Source organism: Pristiophorus japonicus, chromosome 13 (genome assembly GCF_044704955.1).
Source record: "Pristiophorus japonicus isolate sPriJap1 chromosome 13, sPriJap1.hap1, whole genome shotgun sequence".
Taxonomy (NCBI): Eukaryota; Metazoa; Chordata; class Chondrichthyes; family Pristiophoridae; genus Pristiophorus; species Pristiophorus japonicus.
Genome location: NC_091989.1, coordinates 162,858,398 through 162,875,436, shown reverse-complemented (window position 1 = coordinate 162,875,436; position 17,039 = coordinate 162,858,398). Strand labels below are relative to the sequence as shown.

The following is a 17,039-nucleotide window of genomic DNA, read 5'->3' as shown; positions in this document are numbered from 1 at the left end:
AGGCCGAAACTTGGGCCCATAGAAACATAGAAAATAGGTGCAGGAGTGGGGCATTCGGCCCTTCTAGCCTGCACCGCCATTCAATGAGTTCATGGCTGAACATGCAACTTCAGTAACCCATTCCTACTTTCTCGCCATACACCTTGATCCCCCGAGTAGTAAGGACTTCATCTAACTCCTTTTTGAATATATTTAGTGAATTGGCCTCAACAACTTTCTGTGGTAGAGAATTCCACAGGTTCACCACTCTCTGGGTGAAGAAGTTTCTCCTCGTCTCGATCCAAAATGGCTTACCCCTTATCCTTAGACTGTGACCCCTGGTTCTGGACTTCCCCAACATTGGGAACATTCTTCCTGCGTCTAACCTGTCTAAACCCATAAGAATTTTAAACGTTTCTATGAGATCCCCTCTCATTATTCTGAACTCCAGTGAATACAAGCCCAGTTGATCCAGTCTTTCTTGATATGTCAGTCCCGCCATCCCGGGAATCAGTCTGGTGAACCTTCGCTGCACTCCCTCAATAGCAAGAATGTCCTTCCTCAAGTTAGGAGACCAAAACTGTACACAATACTCCAGGTGTGGCCTCACCAAGGCCCTGTACAACTGTAGTAACATCTCCCTGCACCTGCACTCAAATCCCCTCGCTATGAAGGCCAAAATGTCATTTGCTTTCTTAACCGCCTGCTGTACCTGCATGCCAACCTTCAATGACTGATGTACCATGACACCCAGGTCTCGTTGCACCTCCCCTTTTCCTAATCTGTCACCATTCAGATAATAGTCTGTCTCTCTGCTTTTACCACCAAAGTGGATAACCTCACATTTATCCACATTATACTTCATCTGCCATGCATTTGCCCATTCACCTAACCTATCCAAGTCACTCTGCAGCCTCATAGCATCCTCCTCGCAGCTCACTCTGCCACCCAACTTAGTGTCATCCGCAAATTTGGAGATACTACATTCAATCCCCTCGTCTAAATCATTAATGTACAATGTAAACAGCTGGGGCCCCAGCATCGAACATTGCGGTACCCCACTAGTCACTGCCTGCCATTCTGAAAAGTCCCCATTTACTCCTACTCTTTGCTTCCTGTCTGCCAACCAGTTCTCAATCCATATCAGCACACTACCCCCAATCCCATGTGCTTTAACTTTGCACATTAATCTCTTGTGTGGGACCTTGTCGAAAGCCTTCTGAAAGTCCAAATACACCACATCAACTGGTTCTCCCTTGTCCACTCTACTGGAAACATCCTCAAAAAATTCCAGAAGATTTGTCAAGCATGATTTCCCTTTCACAAATCCATGCTGACTTGGACCTATCATGTCACCTCTTTCCAAATGCGCTGCTATGACATCCTTAATAATTGATTCCATCATTGTACCCACTACCGATGTCAGGCTGACCGGTCTATAATTCCCTGTTTTCTCTCTCCCTCCTTTTTTAAAAAGTGGGGTTACATTGGCTACCCTCCACTCCATAGGAACTGATCCAGAGTCTATGGAATGTTGGAAAATGACTGTCAATACATCCGCTATTTCCAAGGCCACCTCCTTAAGTACTCTGGGATGCAGTCCATCAGGCCCTGGGGATTTATCGGCCTTCAATCCCATCAATTTCCCCAACACAATTTCTCGACTAATAAGGATTTCCCTCAGTTCCTCCTTCTTACTACACCCTCTGACCCCTTTTATATCCGGAAGGTTGTTTGTGTCCTCCTTAGTGAATACTGAACCAAAGTACTTGTTCAATTGGTCTGCCATTTCTTTGTTCCCCGTTATGACTTCTCCTGATTCTGACTGCAGGGGACCTACGTTTGTCTTTACTAACCTTTTTCTCTTTACATATCTATAGAAACTTTTGCAGTCCGTCTTAATGTTCCCTGCAAGCTTCCTCTCGTACTCTATTTTCCCTGCCCTAATCAAACCCTTTGTCCTCCTCTGCTGAGTTCTAAATTTCTCCCAGTCTCCAGGTTCACTGCTATTTCTGGCCAATTTGTATGCCACTTCCTTGGCTTTAATACTATCCCTGATTTCCCTTGATAGCCACGGTTGAGCCACCTTCCCTTTTTTATTTTTATGCCAGACAGGGATGTACAATTGTTGTAATTCATTCATGTGATCTTTAAATGTCTGCCATTGCCCATCCACAGTCAACCCCTTAAGTATCATTCGCCAATCTATCCTAGCCAAGTCATGCCACATACCTTCAAAGTTACCCTTTTTTAAGTTCTAGACCATGGTCTCTGAATTAACTGTTTTATTCTCCTTCCTAATGTAGAATTCCACCATATTATGGTCACTCTTACCCAAGGGGCCTCGCACAATGAGATTGCTACTTAATCCTCTCTCATTACACAACACCCAGTCTAAGATGGCCTCCCCCCTAGTTGGTTCCTCGACATATTGGTCTAGAAAACCATCCCTTATGCACTCCAGGAAATCCTCCTCCACCGTATTGCTTCCAGTTTGGTTAGCCCAATCTATGTGCATATTAAAGTCACCCATTATAACTGCTGCACCTTTATTGCATGCATCCCTAATTTCCTGTTTGATGCCCTCCCCAACATCACTACTACTGTTTGGAGGTCTGTACATAACTCCCACTAACGTTTTTTGCTCTTTGGTGTTCTGCAGCTCTACCCATATAGATTCCACATCATCCAAGCTAATGTCCTTCCTAACTATTGCATTAATCTCCTCTTTAACTAGCAATGCTACCCCACCTCCTTTTCCTTTTATTCTATCCTTCCTGAATATTGACTATCCATGGATGTTGAGTTCCCAGCCCTGATCATCCTGGAGCCACGTCTCTGTAATCCCAATCACATCATATTTGTTAACATCTATTTGCACAGTTAATTCATCCACCTTATTATGGATACTCCTTGCATTAAGACACAAAGCCTTCAGGCTTGTTTTTTTAACACCCTTTGTCCTTTTAGAATTATGATGTAGTGTGGCCCTTTTTGTTTCTTGCTTTTGTTTACTCGGCCTTCCACTATTGCTTTTTACCTTTCTACCATCTGTGTCTGACTCCATATTACTTCACCCTATCTCGCTGCATAGGTTCCCATCCCCCTGCCATATAAGTTTCAACACTCCTGAACTGCATTAGCAAATGTTACCCCTAGGACATCAGTTCCAGTCCTGCCCAAGTGCAGACCGTCCCTTTTGTACAGGTCCCACTTCCCCAGAACTGGTTCCAATGTCCCAGGAATTTGAATCCCTCCCTCTTGCACCATTGCTCAAGCTACGTATTTATTCTAACTATCCTGCTCCCTCTACTCTGATTAGCACGTGGCACTGGTAGCAATTCGGCCCCTCCCACACAGCCTGCAGCGCGCGTTTGCAGAAACGGCCTGCCAGGAGCTACTGCACATACGCGCAGACTCTAGCGCACATCTGCAGAGGTCCAGCACTGTTTTCAGCGCTGGGACCTAGCTCTGCCCCCTTCTCTTTGTTCTGCACCCCTCCAGCTCCACAGACGGACCGAGAATTGGCCATGATCGCAAGTATTTTTTGGGGCGCTGCTTGTGAGGTAAAATGTTGTCGGGTGGCTCGGAGGTCCGCCGAAAAAACCGGAGGGCCAAATTTGGGCCCTTAGAAACTAATTGACTGGATTACAACTCACCTTAGTCATATCTTGCTTATCTTTTCTTCTTGTCCAAACAACAGCAAGAATATAGAGCCCAAAAATACAAGCAACAGTTGTAACAACCACTGGGTTATCCGCAAACGTGGCAAAGAGTTCTGCTGTCTTGCTGACATCTACTGTATTGGGCATGACAAAGAAGGAGCTGCTGAAGAAGGTGAGGTGGTTGCACAGGCACTGAGTACTGGTGGTAGTTGTTAAAGGGCCCACCTAAAACACAGAACAGGAAAAGCTACAAATATGCACTCACAAACATGCATTCTTCTACTGAGTATTGCGTAGAGAAATTCCTTAAACCTACTGTAGAAGGAAGTGAGTGCAAGTGAATTCAAGTAATGGATACGTTTCTAAAAACACTCCAACAAATGGTTGTTAAAATTTGATTTATAATTATTTTGTTACTGATCTTCATTAATTTTAACCTCGTTCTTACATTTGGAAACATCTTTAAGCTAAATTATTATACAGGCTAATTATTATACATTAATAATGCTCAAATCATCTGGATGCAAGAGAATATAACAGCTGGATCAATATTTGTTGAGAAGAGAGGTTGAAGATGATAGTGATATTGGGCTAGATTTTCCCCAACAAGTTTTGTCGACGCACTGATCTCAAACACGCCGACTTTGCACGCTGGAAACGGCGGCGGCAAATCCCGCCCCATCCTGGCTGCCGCGTGCAGTCCCCACAGTCCTGGCATGGTGTCGATGTTGAAGTGGGGGGCGGAGCCAAACGCCCGTGCCGAAAACACTGCCAGCACCTTCGCGCATGCGCAGTGGTGCCGGCCTTGACGTGCGCGCATGCGCAGTAGACAAAGATAGAAAGAAAACTTGGCTCCAGCAGCTGCAACCTCCCACCCCTATCCCAGGCAGAATGGCCTCACACACAGGCCGGCCCGCTGCCTTTCCCAGGCAGACCTTCTCGGGTGGCTCAGCGGGCTCTCCCCCCAACGCCCCCCCCCCACCCCCCCCCAGATTAAACACGCAGATCCAACAACTGCAACTTCTCCGGTGAGTCTTCCCTCCCCTATCCCAGGCCGAATGGCCTCACACACAGCAGGCCGGCCAGCTGCCTTTCCCAGGCAGACTTTAAAGATAAGGTAGGGTTTACTTATTTTTTTATTGTATTTTATTAGTTTGAGCTTTTCCTTAATGTTTGCTGCTTGTATGTTGAGGCCCTCTCCAGTTCCCTTCCCTCCCCTATCCCTGCCCTAATGTCTGTTGAATGTGCGCTGCTTTTTCTTAACTGCCCGCAAGGTTTTTCAGAGCTGGCCACATACGCTGATCTAAGTGGATCTGGAGTACTTTTTTGCTGGCCAAAGTGGCATAAATGGCCAAAACTGACGTAAGTGTCTGGGAATGCCCCCTTTTGAAATAAAAACTTACCTAATAAAAATCGTACCTAACTGACTTACTCTGGAACAAATTTTGGGGGGGAAAATGGCATTTTCTAACTTACACCAGAAAAAACAACTTACTCCAAAACAATTGATGCAAGTCATGGCCAAAATTGGGCCCTTAAAAAGCATTGCTTGATTTTTTTTCAGGGGAGGTAGGATGATAGGGTGATAGATTTTAGTTAGGCAAGGGTATTAAGGGTTACTGAACCAAGGCAGGTAGATGGAGTTAAAAGAGAGATTAGCCATGATCTAATTGAGTTGTGGAACAAGCTCAAGGGGCTTAACGGCCTACTCCTGTGTTCCTACGAGAAGGAGTGTTATGTTCCTTAAAGTAAAGGAATGTCAGGTGGTCTGGAAGGGGGTTGAGGTGGGTGAAGGAATTCTATGATAGAATAATCATGCTGGATGGAACAGGCACGAGAGGCTAAATGATGTTTTGTCATGCCAGACATTGTGTTCTTATAACTCCATTGCCAGTGATGCTCACAAAAGTAATAAGATGGAGACCTGACAATCCTGGCACTCTACGCCACCAACCCGTTAAATAAATCTGTTGAATATGATAAATAGCACCATTACCTTAGTTTCACAGGAACTGCTATTTTCATGAAGGTTCGTTCAATATTACTGAGAGAAGGATGTTGGCACTATAAACTAGTTAAGCAGCGCCATCTACATTTACCTCCTCTGCAAGGCCTCAACTCCTCAGAAAAGCACTCCCTGTTCCATTGGTGTATTTGGTCAATCATAAAGCTGTGATTGACGTTACACAAAGCAGTGTTTTAAGCTGTGGGCTAAAGAATATGATTTGGCTAAGATTGTGGTTAGCACTTGATTCAACTATAATGTTTTTAACAGCCATTGATGTGAAATGATGGCATGTAAAATCACACAAATCTATTGTTGCAGTGTGTCAGTAGATCTTGAGTTAGCTTACTATGCTGTTATATTCAACATATGATATTTCATCACTCACAGGGCACTTTCTTTCACAATGTAATTTGGGCAACAAGTTACAGAACAGCTACAATACAAAGTAAGGGTACTCACACGACATCCAGATGAACTCCAGTTGCTGTTCACTTCATCCCAGTATACACATTGGGATACAAAGGACGTGAAGGCCACAGTCATGTTAGTCAGTTGTGAAAAGTTTCGGTCTAGGGCAGGCTTCACAGCCAAATAGTATGTTCCTACTCCGTACATTAGCTCAGTGGGAGAAATAAGCCAGGTATATCTTGCAGCTTATTGGGAACGATGGAGAAGAATATAAACACATTAAAGGACAGTGCAACTTTCATCAACAATCTGTGTTTAAATTTGAATAAAATTCCTGTTGAATATGTTTGAGTTTGGACAGACTTTAACTTTTTTTTCTTTAAGCGCACAAGATAAAGGTGTAAGTAGTTGTAAATGAATACAACAAAGAAGTGAAATAAACGAGTAAATTAAATCTGTACATGATAATCATAACTCCCCAACAGAAACACAGCTAGGGATGTTAACGCTACAGTATCAAACCCAACCCAGTTTGAATTGAACTAGTTTAGTTTTAAGCCAGCAAATTATAAAACATGCAAATGCTCTTTGGTGTGCTGTTAGTGAGGCTTACATGTCAACCTACAACACGTGGAAAAGCTGAAAAAAGCATTAAAAAAACTGACACAGCCCTGAAAAAACTGGCCTGAATAAAGGCCTATAACCAAGGCCAGTGCTTCAAGGTGACTGAATAAGTTAAAATTCTATGTGTTATATTTTTTAATCTAAGTTAAGCTACATTTTCAGTGTTGACCATTTTGGCTAGGTTTAGCCAAAACTTGAAATACTGAATACTGGTGATCCCTTTTAATCTTATAAATACTAGAAAGTACTTTGAAGGAGAAAATAATTTTTCAACTGACTGTTCTCCTGTGGCTGTGCTTTCTGAATCTGATAAATTATAAACATCACATTGACTTGCCTTTTTGCACAATTTATTCTAAATGTAGTATTCTAGACACTAATACAGTAATCGGGTATCTGAGCCTTAGGGCTCAAATTTGGCCCCTGCCGATTTTTGGCGCACTCACCCAAGGTGCACCGACTCCCTAGGATAAAAACGGCACCAAAAAGTTGTCCCTGCATTCTGGCCGCTCTGTGGCCTCTCCCATGGCTTGGCGCGATGTGGCAATTCAATTTGGGGGCGGAGCTAGGGCCCTGCGCTCAAAAGAGTGCCGGCAGTTCAACGCATGCGCACTGGAGGTTTTGCGCATGCGCAGTAGCTCCTCTGCAGCGTGGGACCCGATGTCCCATCCCTATCCCAGGCCGAGTGGTGCCACGATGCCTGCCGGGCTGCTGCACGCCATAGAGAGAGTCCCGCACCTATCCCCGGCCGAGTGGCCTCCCGGGCCGAGGTAGGACTTGAGTTTTATTTTTTATTTATTGATGGCTGTGCTTTGTTTAGTGAGGAGAGTTTTTATTGGGGGGTGGGGGGGGGGGGAGACGGAGAGTTTTGATGGGGAGCGGGGCGGGGGGGGGGAAGAGTTTTGATCGGGGGGGAAAGAGTTTTTTGATGGGGGGAGGAAGTCTTGATGGGGGCGGAGTTTTGATATGGGGGGGGAGTTTTGATGGGGGGAGGAGGAGTGTTTTGATGTGGGTGGAAGAGTCTTGATATGGCGGGGGGAGAGTGTTTTGATGGGGGGGGGTGAGTTTTGATGGGGGGGTGATAACTGTTTTTATTTGGATATCTTGAAAAAATTATGTAAATATGTTTTGTCTCTTTACTTCTTTTATTTTTGAAGTTTAAGCTTTCATGAATGTTTCTGTTGTACAGTAAATTAACTTTGCGAAGTTTGTCATATGCCCTGTATTCACATTTGATCGTATTCACATTCTTTAGTCAAATCATTAAGGACATACCTGCGCTGATTTCTTAACTCTCCACAGGGGTTTTCTGTGCGGCCACAAGTGGCCACATACGCTGGCCTAAGTTAGTTTGGAGCAACTATTAGCTCTCCAAACTGGCTTAAATGACCAAAACAGGCGTTGGTGGCTGGTAACGCCCCCTTTTAAAAAAAAACGAAACTAAAAAATATCCTAACTAACTCACTCACACTGTAGCAAATTGAATGTGCAGAATGGGGATTTTTAAGATACTCGAGAAAAATCAAGTTGCTCCAAAAAAAAATGGAGCAACTCCTGGGCAAATTTTGGCCCTTAGTTTCCAATTCCCAAATGTTTCAGTAGTTTCGATATTTTATTTCAAGAGAATTGAGTTCTTGGGACAGGTTACGGGGTTATGTCTAAGTTTTGCGTTCCTGAATATGTCCTTTTAAACGATTGCTTCGTTAAAGATTTTTTCAACAATACATTTGTTTCCCTTGCTCTCACCTCCAGTGTACTTCATGTTAGGCAGCTCTGTGGAAACTAGAAAGCTGGTCTCATTGGCTGCATCTGCATAGTTCAAGTACAGAAGCAGGGTAATGCTTTGCTCAGGTTCCACATGCAACAGAAGACTGCCGCTGTCTGAGGTCACATTCACTTGAATGGTAGTAAGATTCTTTACCAGCCTGAATTCAGTCCGATTCTCATAGGTCATATTAGACCGAGGAAGTATTATCTGTGACAGAAACAAGCTATTTCACAATTCAAAAATAAATGCAGTCCCAAAATTTAATAGTCCATCTTATTCTCAATTTATTTTAGAGCCTCCGGGTAGAGTTTGATTCTGCAACCTCAAATTCTTCTTTTGTACTTGTCTCCATTTGTTCCTTTGCGGTTACTTGTTTTAAGGAACTTAAAAATCACTCAATAATAAACTATGCGATGTTCAAAACTTCAAATAAATAATCTACTTTATTTCTGATGGTTTAAGAAATACTCTCCGATCTCACTCTAATATTACCAGGACTCCCCTTATGGAATTGGAATTCTAAATACAAGTAGATAGAATTGGACTGAGTGACACACCACAGTAATCTACATTTATTATATTTTTGGAAATATTATAGGGCTAGAAATTTGTTTGATTAGCTTCACCCGTTAGTGCCCCAGAAAGGTGCTGACTGGGCACTAAGCATCTCCCGCCCGAGCGCCGTGCCGTCACTGCCTGCCGTGAACTTCAGTGCAGGTGCTGACAGTTTGCGCTGCGCTCGCTCGCTCGCACCGCCCACTCGGTGCACAATTCAATCTACCGTAGCGCCTGGCAGGGAAAAGCAGTCGGTCCAGCGACAGTCCCAGGGCGATATTGTCTGGAGTGCAAGGTAAGTGCGGAAATTTCACTTTTTCAACTTCTATTTATTTGTTGCAATAGTGGGGAAGTCTGGGTGAGGTTTATTGACTTTTTCAACAGGATTTTTTTTTCATCTTTAGGCATCCTAGTGCCAACAATTGAGTAGGCCTCCTGCGCTATCGCTCCGTTAGTGCGCGAAGAGGAGTGTGGAACACTTCTCTTGGTGCTCCACTCTCCTCTTGGGGTGATACAACTGAATATCCCACTTTGAGGCGGTAGACATCGCCGGGCGCAAAAGGCAACATCATCGCCTCAAAGCGGGCGATACCGAATTTCTAGCCCTATATAACTTTTGCTGAGAGAAGTTATTCTGGTATTTACAATTTCCAGCAATACCTTAGGTTAGAAAGGCCTCAGCTGTGGTACATGAGCCTGGAAATTCTAATTGGCGGTGCTATTATGCAGCTGTTTAACCATTAAAACCGGAAATGGACGGGTTTGAGGCGGGTTTGAGATTTACTATTTTTTTCTTCCCACCCGTCCCCAACCCACTCGTCCTCGGGGATTAAAATTCCCCCAAAGTGTCAACATTCTTTTAATTGTTGATGGAGAAAAGTTTGCAGATTTACCTCAATGTCCTCCGACAGATTGCTGACAGGATGAATTGTGCCGTCTGCTGACGTCAGTGTCAGACCACTCACTGCTCCGGAGACTTCATTCTTCCTTGTCCACATGAAAGGATTCACTGAGAAACTCACCATCTGAACAAAGGGAAAACGTTGGTACTGTCTACATTTCAATGATGATCAAAGCCACACGTTCATGATTTTTGGGGAAGAATGGAGAAGAATTGCAAAATGCGATCCCCAAAAACACAAATAAAAATCCTGGAATTCATGCAGTAAACCTGGAAGGGGGCAATGTTTCTCTCACGCAGCAGCACAAAACCAGAGACAGCAGCCCGTTTTACATTCCTTTTCCATTGAATTCGACTTGGTCTGACGAGTATTAGTGAGCTTCATGAAGCGGAGGATCATACAGCAGTGATTGTCAGGGGAAGGAATGTCTAGGACCTTTGTTCAAAGTATTTTTTTTATTCATTCACGGATGTTGGCGTTGCTGGCACTTATTGCCCATCCCTAATTGCCCTTTGAGAAGGTGGTTGTGAGCCACCATTTCAGAGGGCGGTTGAGAGTCAACCACATTGCTGTGGGTCATAGAAACATAGAAACATAGAAAATAGGTGCAGGAGTAGGCCATTCGGCCCTTCTAGCCTGCACCGCCATTCAATGAGTTCATGGCTGAACATTCAACTTCAGTACCCCATTCCTGCTTTCTCGCCATACCCCTTGATCCCCCTAGTAGTAAGGACCTCATCTAACTCCTTTTTGAATATATTTAGTGAATTGGCCTCAACAACTTTCTGTGGTAGAGAATTCCACAGGTTCACCACTCTCTGGGTGAAGAAGTTCCTCCGCATCTCGGTCCTAAATGGCTTACCCCTTATCCTTAGACTGTGACCTCTGGTTCTGGACTTCCCATATAGGCCAGACCGGGTAAGGACAGCAGATTTCCTTTCCTAATGGATATTAATGAACCAGATGGGTTTTTACGACAATCCGGTAGTTTCATGATCACCATTAGTGATACAAGCTTCTTTTTAAATTCCAGATTTAATGAATTAAATTTACATTTTCCAGCTGCCGTGGTGGGATTCGAACTCATGTCTCCGGACTATAAGTCCAGGCCTCTGGATTACCAGTCCAATAACATAACCACTATGCTATATTACCCCAGTTTTGACAAATTATATTTTCTTGCATAAAAGGGGAAGACATTTTGAAGTCCCAGTAAAATCACCAAGGCCTGAAAATTCCTGGGGCCCCCTATGATGTAAATGTGGACAAGTAGAATCCCTACCTGCCTGTGTTCAAAGCTCTAAGATGGAAAAGAGTCCTCAGGAGGCCCAAGTGGGCTGAAGAGTTTTATTTTGAAACCTTTGACTCCCAATGCAGCCACTCCAACTGGAGAACATAATTTATATCTCTGGGATTGATTACTTTACTCAGCAAAAGAACAACAATTTTTATTTATAAAGCGCCTTTAACATAGTAAAACATCCCAAGGTACTTCACTGGAGCGTTATCAAACAAAATTTAACACCGAGCCACATAAGGAGATATTGGGGCAGATGACTAAAAGCTTGGTCAATGAGGTAGGTTTTAAGGAGTGTCTTAAAGGAGGAGAGCGAGGTGATGAGGTTATAGAGGGAATTCCAGAGCTTAGGGCATGGGCTCTAAGGTGAAGCTTTGGAGCTTTAACTGGCATGAGTTCTATTTGGGCCTTTGAAGGGTGTAATGTAAGGATTTTCCCATGGAAGCTTGGAAATACTCCGAGATGCCCCCTTACCATGGTGGGGAGCAGGTGGAAGACATACCCACAGCCCCTCGCTTGGAATTTAAAGGTCCGGCCTAAATGGGGAAAAATTACGGCAGAGGCAGGTTCCAACCTATATTCCAGGCATCCACCCTGGGGCCTAAATGTGACTTACACCTTCTCCAGCCCCAGACATTTTGGTCTCAAGTTTTTCACTGACTCAAGGGCTTTTCATGCTGATAAGATAGTTGATATTTTTTTACTAAGATTTTAAAAAATGTGCAGATTTTTATTTTCTTTGATAAAATGAGGCAGCGCTTTGAACAAAAAGTATTCTTTTAGACATTCCTTCCTATTCTCACAAAAAAACTATAGATCGGTGTTGAACATAACATACAAGTAATGGCATAACATGAGAGATTACGGAGTGCACTGAAGCCACAAGGTCTGGAATCCCTCCATGTTATGCTCACCGAAAACCACTTTATATTAATGTGGAAGTAGCAATCCTGAATCAACTAAAGGATTTTTTGTGAGAGCAGGAAGGAATGTCTCAGAGAATATTTTTTGTTCAAAATACTGCTCTATTTTATCGAAGAAAATAAAAATTTGCAAAATTTTTTGGATTTTAATAAAAATTATCAACTGTCATACACCAGTTTGAGTTCACAAGGGATGCAGTATAATTCCAGCCTTCATCAAGTTTTTTAATTATGCCATATTTTTTGCTGATTATCTTAATTAAGTCTTAAAATGTAGTTGGTCAGGCACATAACAGCTATTGCATTGTTGAGCAAATTGAGAGATCCAGTTGATACATATTTCTTCAGCTTGAGTCCTGATTTCATGAATTCTACCTCATTCAGGACATCACTTTCACAAAGGGAAATTGCTTCTCTATATTCTAATAACAGTGAAGTGACAAGAAGGTACTTTGCAGACTGGAGTGTGCTGTAAAGATGTACTTAATGCAGGAATTCAAGATAGGTTGTTAAATACAGGTGATAAATTCATATGGTAAATTAAACGTAAAAGTAGTGAGATTACATTCTTCTGCATTTCTACTGTATTGTCAGTTGTTACTGATTTTTAAAAAAAATTATGGTGTTCAGAATATAATAAAGGCCGGTCCAGATTTGGAGGTACTCTATTGGATATTTAACAGGTAACTCTGAAGGAGTTCTTTCCATGATTGAACACTACTCAGTTCAAAGGTTGTCTGAATATGGAAACTGTGTCCTTGTTTTCAGGTGGGAATGGGGCAAAATCACTGGGGCTGAATTCACTGTCCATTTCGCACTGCCTATCTGCCAGCTGGCACGTTCATGGGGGCCATCACATGGGCAAGCCAAATGCCCAGCTTTTCCAGGTGGGAGTCTACTTATAGTATGCAAATTGGGGGTCCTATGTAAGTTTTAGGATCCTGATACACTCACCATTGGTACTAGGTGTTGAGCAACCTATCCAGCGATCATGAAAGGGCCACTGCAGGCCACTCACAAACCAAGTACGTTTCTGTCTTTTTTCCGGATATATCAGGGACTAGGAAAAGTATGTGCGGCTTATTTGCTGATAGTAATTTTCTAAAAAAACACGTTTCATCCCGTTGCAGTTATTTAACCGAATTTAGAAGCAAAATAGAAATTTCATCCACTAGCATTCAAACAGGCAAGAGCTATGGAACTGGTACGATTTCATTTATGGTATATTGCACTCACCCGCACGTCTACTGTGTCCATGTCATCTTTGACATTCAGAGACGGGAATGCTGGGAGAGTGAAGCTTGTCACGGCGGAATCCGAGAGAACGATAGAATTTCCTTCCATGCTGTCTGCTGGGAGCCTTTCAACACAATAAACTGCAGGTCACCTTATGTCCGGCTTTAATTGATCAAAGTTCCCAACATGCTCAACACAAAAAGGGAAAATTTGTAATATTGATCAATAATAATAATAATTTTAATTTATATAGCGCCTTTAACGTAGTAAAACATCCCAAGGCGCTTCACAACAGTGTTACAGCCAAACAGATAAATTTGACACCAAGCCACAGAAGAAATTAAGGCAGATGATCAAAAGCTTGTTTAAAGAGGTAGATTTTAACGAGCATGTTAAAGGAGGAAAGAGAGGTAGAGAGGCGGAGAGGTTCAGAGAGGGAGTTCCAGATCTTAGGGCCCAGGCAGCTGAAGGCACGTCCACCGATGGTTGAGCCGTTATAATGAGGGATGCTCAAGAGGCCAGAAACGTTTAATAATTCCTAGGTTTTTAATAATACCATTCAGCTTTTTGTTCTTCCATAACCAGCATTACGTGTAAATTTGATCATAATTTGTGCCCTTTCCACGTGGTGGACTGCCAAAGGTTCACTTACATTGCCTTCACCTTAGTGGATAATCTTTGGCTTAGAAATTAGGCTTGGGCAGTAGTGAGAACCATGCGATATCATTGGCCGCCCATTATACACCCCGCCCGATATTCCACTGACTGTGATAGAAGTGAATATAAACTGGGACGCACAACAAGCAGCTGATGAGCCACCGTCCATATCGAACAACTGCCCCAAACAAACTTCAATCTCGTTATGTTCTTCATTTACCCATTAAATCCACATTGTTAAAAGTTTGTTCAGACGTGTGCATTAAACCTTCAGTTATATTTCTGCACCAGAATTCCCTTTCTTTTTAAATTACACAGAGTTGTATTAAATGTGCTCTAGCTTTCATCTTTTTAATATCTGGCCTTGCTGCAATTTATCTGAAGGCATCAATTGAAATTCTTTTAAAGGTCTCATTTCTAGCTTGTGACAAATTTTAACCAAGTCTGTAAAATCTATGAGAGTTACAGTTCTGCCACAATAACGTGACAGTACTTGAAAAATGTCGTGGAAAGTTTACCTGAAAACCAAAATAGCGGGATAGAGTTTCCACTTTGGGTGCAATTGGGAAATTGCGCCCAAAAGGTGCTCAAATTTGAGCTGCATAGGGTTGTAGTTCAGGTTTCCGATAAAATTCATTTAGATAATCACAAATGTAAAATTTTTCATAAACCAGCACAATTAGGCAGCGTAATAGAATGTAATTGTTACTTTTTTTTTCATTAAGAAGTCTTTATTGATGTATTTAAAAGCTTTGGTAATCTGGTGCAGTTTTATTATTGCAGCTGAATCAAGGTTTAGCACAAAAATATCCATTTTTAATAAGTGTCCAGTTCTCCATCAATGAGTAACTTGATTTAAAATCACTGAAAATGACTTAAAATAAACGGAACCATTTACAATTTTCATTGATATTTCTTAGTATATTAAGGAGGAGAAATTCGGGTCATTTGCTCCACCTATTAATTCTCCCGAGGGGGCGCTAATGGGGCACAAACGACTTTGCGACCGGGCACAGCATCGCTGACGACTCCCGTTAAATTCAGTGGGAGTTTAGCGGCAGCGCTGCGGCATTACACCCCGATCTCCTGACCCCGGAGCATGATGTCATCACCGTGCGCAGCGCCCCATTAGTGCCCCGGACCCTAAATTGGATCTCTCCCCCTGAAGCTGCGCCGGGCAAGGACAGCGACAGCTTCAGGAGATGTGTGGCCGCTGCTCACGGGGCGAAAGTTAAAGGGGAGCTGGCTAACTGTTCGGAACAAAAATGGTCGGTTTTCTTGTGCGCCCCATTGCTGCTTTGGACGCGGGGTCCATGCTGCACTCGGTCAGCCCAGTGGTCCAGCTCAGACGCTTTCATTAATGCAGAGTATGCCGGTTAGGCCCTTCCCTTTACTTCAGGGTCGAGCCCCTCCTACGTAGCAGCGCTACTTGGCCCAGTGCGTAGCCGCGCGCCCCGCTCACGAGGCATCCGCCCTGTTACCGCCCCAGAAAGGAAGTGGAGCAGTTGATTTCGTGTTCCACTTCCTTTCGGGGACGGTAACCCCAATTTCTCGTGAGAGGTGAGACTTCTGGGCCACCCCTAAACAAGGCACACCCGAATTTTTAGTCCTAAATATTTTTTGATATGAAAATAATTTTACAACATGCCTACTAGTGCCTGTGTGCCTAAGAAAATAAACACAATTTGAAGAGCTTTCTCGAACCAGCGCAGTCATCGAAAACTCACAATGTCGACCTAGGGGCATGGCCTGATCCAGCGAATTGAATCTTAAATCAGCATAAAAGATCACATCATACACGAACTTAAGTGGTTTTGAGCGTAACTCACTGACTTTAAAACTTCCCCGATCTTTTGTGCTGGTTCGGCCGATTCCGCCCAGATTGCGCTGATATTTCGAGTGTAAACGAGCAGAAACTCTACCACAATGGGCCCAAATTTGTCCCTCTGGTTTTTTCCGCGCAAATCCGAGCCCCCCGCCGACTTTTTACCTCAAAAGCTGCACCGAAAAAACTCCCTGCGATCATGGCCGATTGTCGGGCCACCTGTGGAGCTGGCGCGGTGTACAATGAACAGAGGGGGGCGGAGCTAGGACCCAGCGCGGAAAACAGTGCCGGGACCTCTGCACATGCGCGCTAGGGTCTGCGTGCATGTGCAGTAGCTCCTGACAGGCCGTTTCGGCAAACGCGCGCTGCAGGCTGTGTGGGAGGGGCCGAAGCACACCGTCCCTAGTCCTGGCCCAATGAGCTCCCTCATCGGCGGCCCGATGTGTTCCCTAAGATAGGAGTTCTATTTTTTTATTTGTTATTTACTGATTTTGGTGCTTTAGCTGCAGGATTCCTTCTATTTTTTTATTTGTTATTTATTGATTGCTTATTACTTTGGTCTTGGTGCTTTAGGTGCAGGGTTTCTTCTATTTTATTTGTTAATTAATTGCTTATTACTTTTTGTGCTTTGTTTGGTGCTTGGTGATGCTTTAAATGTAGTTACTTGCACCGATTCCTTAACTGTAAGTAACGTCTTTCTGTGCGGACAAAAGTGGACACAAACATTGCCCTAAATTAGTTTAGTACAACATTTTTCTGCCCAAATTGGCATAAATGGTGTAAGTGGCTGGGAACGCCACATTTTGAAAAAAAAACTGACCTAACAAAAAACCTAACTAACTCACTTACACTGGCGCAAATTAAATGGCCAAATTTGCAACTTAAAAGATACACCAGAAAAATCAGGTTACACCAAAAAAAACGGTGCAACTCATGGGGAAATTTGGGCCCAATGTGTTTAAACTGAGTGAGACTCCCTGACCGAGGAGATTCCCTGGATCTGTCCTGTGGCATTTCTGGGTGGAGCCAGTCTGGTAGAGCCAGCATTTTTCCATAGAAAATTTAGAATTTTATGCAATAAAAATGATGCATTTTCATTACTTTACAACGCTACTTTTTACCTCACAGTTGGTAGATCTTTGATCTAAAAAAGAGAGGAGAAATTGTGACATTTGTCTTTTTCTTTACTGAA

The 17,039-nt window shown here is 43.3% G+C and overlaps 1 protein-coding gene across 1 annotated transcript in view; it reads right to left on the bottom strand.

The window, feature by feature from the left end:
- Positions 1 to 17,039, bottom strand: part of pkd1l2a (polycystic kidney disease 1 like 2a) — a 215,554-nt gene that overhangs the window by 88,347 nt on the left and 110,168 nt on the right. Inside the window, exons 21-25 of the mRNA XM_070896864.1 lie at positions 13,366 to 13,489; positions 9,901 to 10,032; positions 8,431 to 8,659; positions 6,112 to 6,305; positions 3,639 to 3,869 (exon numbers count right to left, since the gene is read on the bottom strand). Of these exons, the coding sequence (XP_070752965.1) occupies positions 3,639 to 3,869; positions 6,112 to 6,305; positions 8,431 to 8,659; positions 9,901 to 10,032; positions 13,366 to 13,489 (910 nt within the window). The remainder of the gene's footprint in view (positions 1 to 3,638; positions 3,870 to 6,111; positions 6,306 to 8,430; positions 8,660 to 9,900; positions 10,033 to 13,365; positions 13,490 to 17,039) is intronic.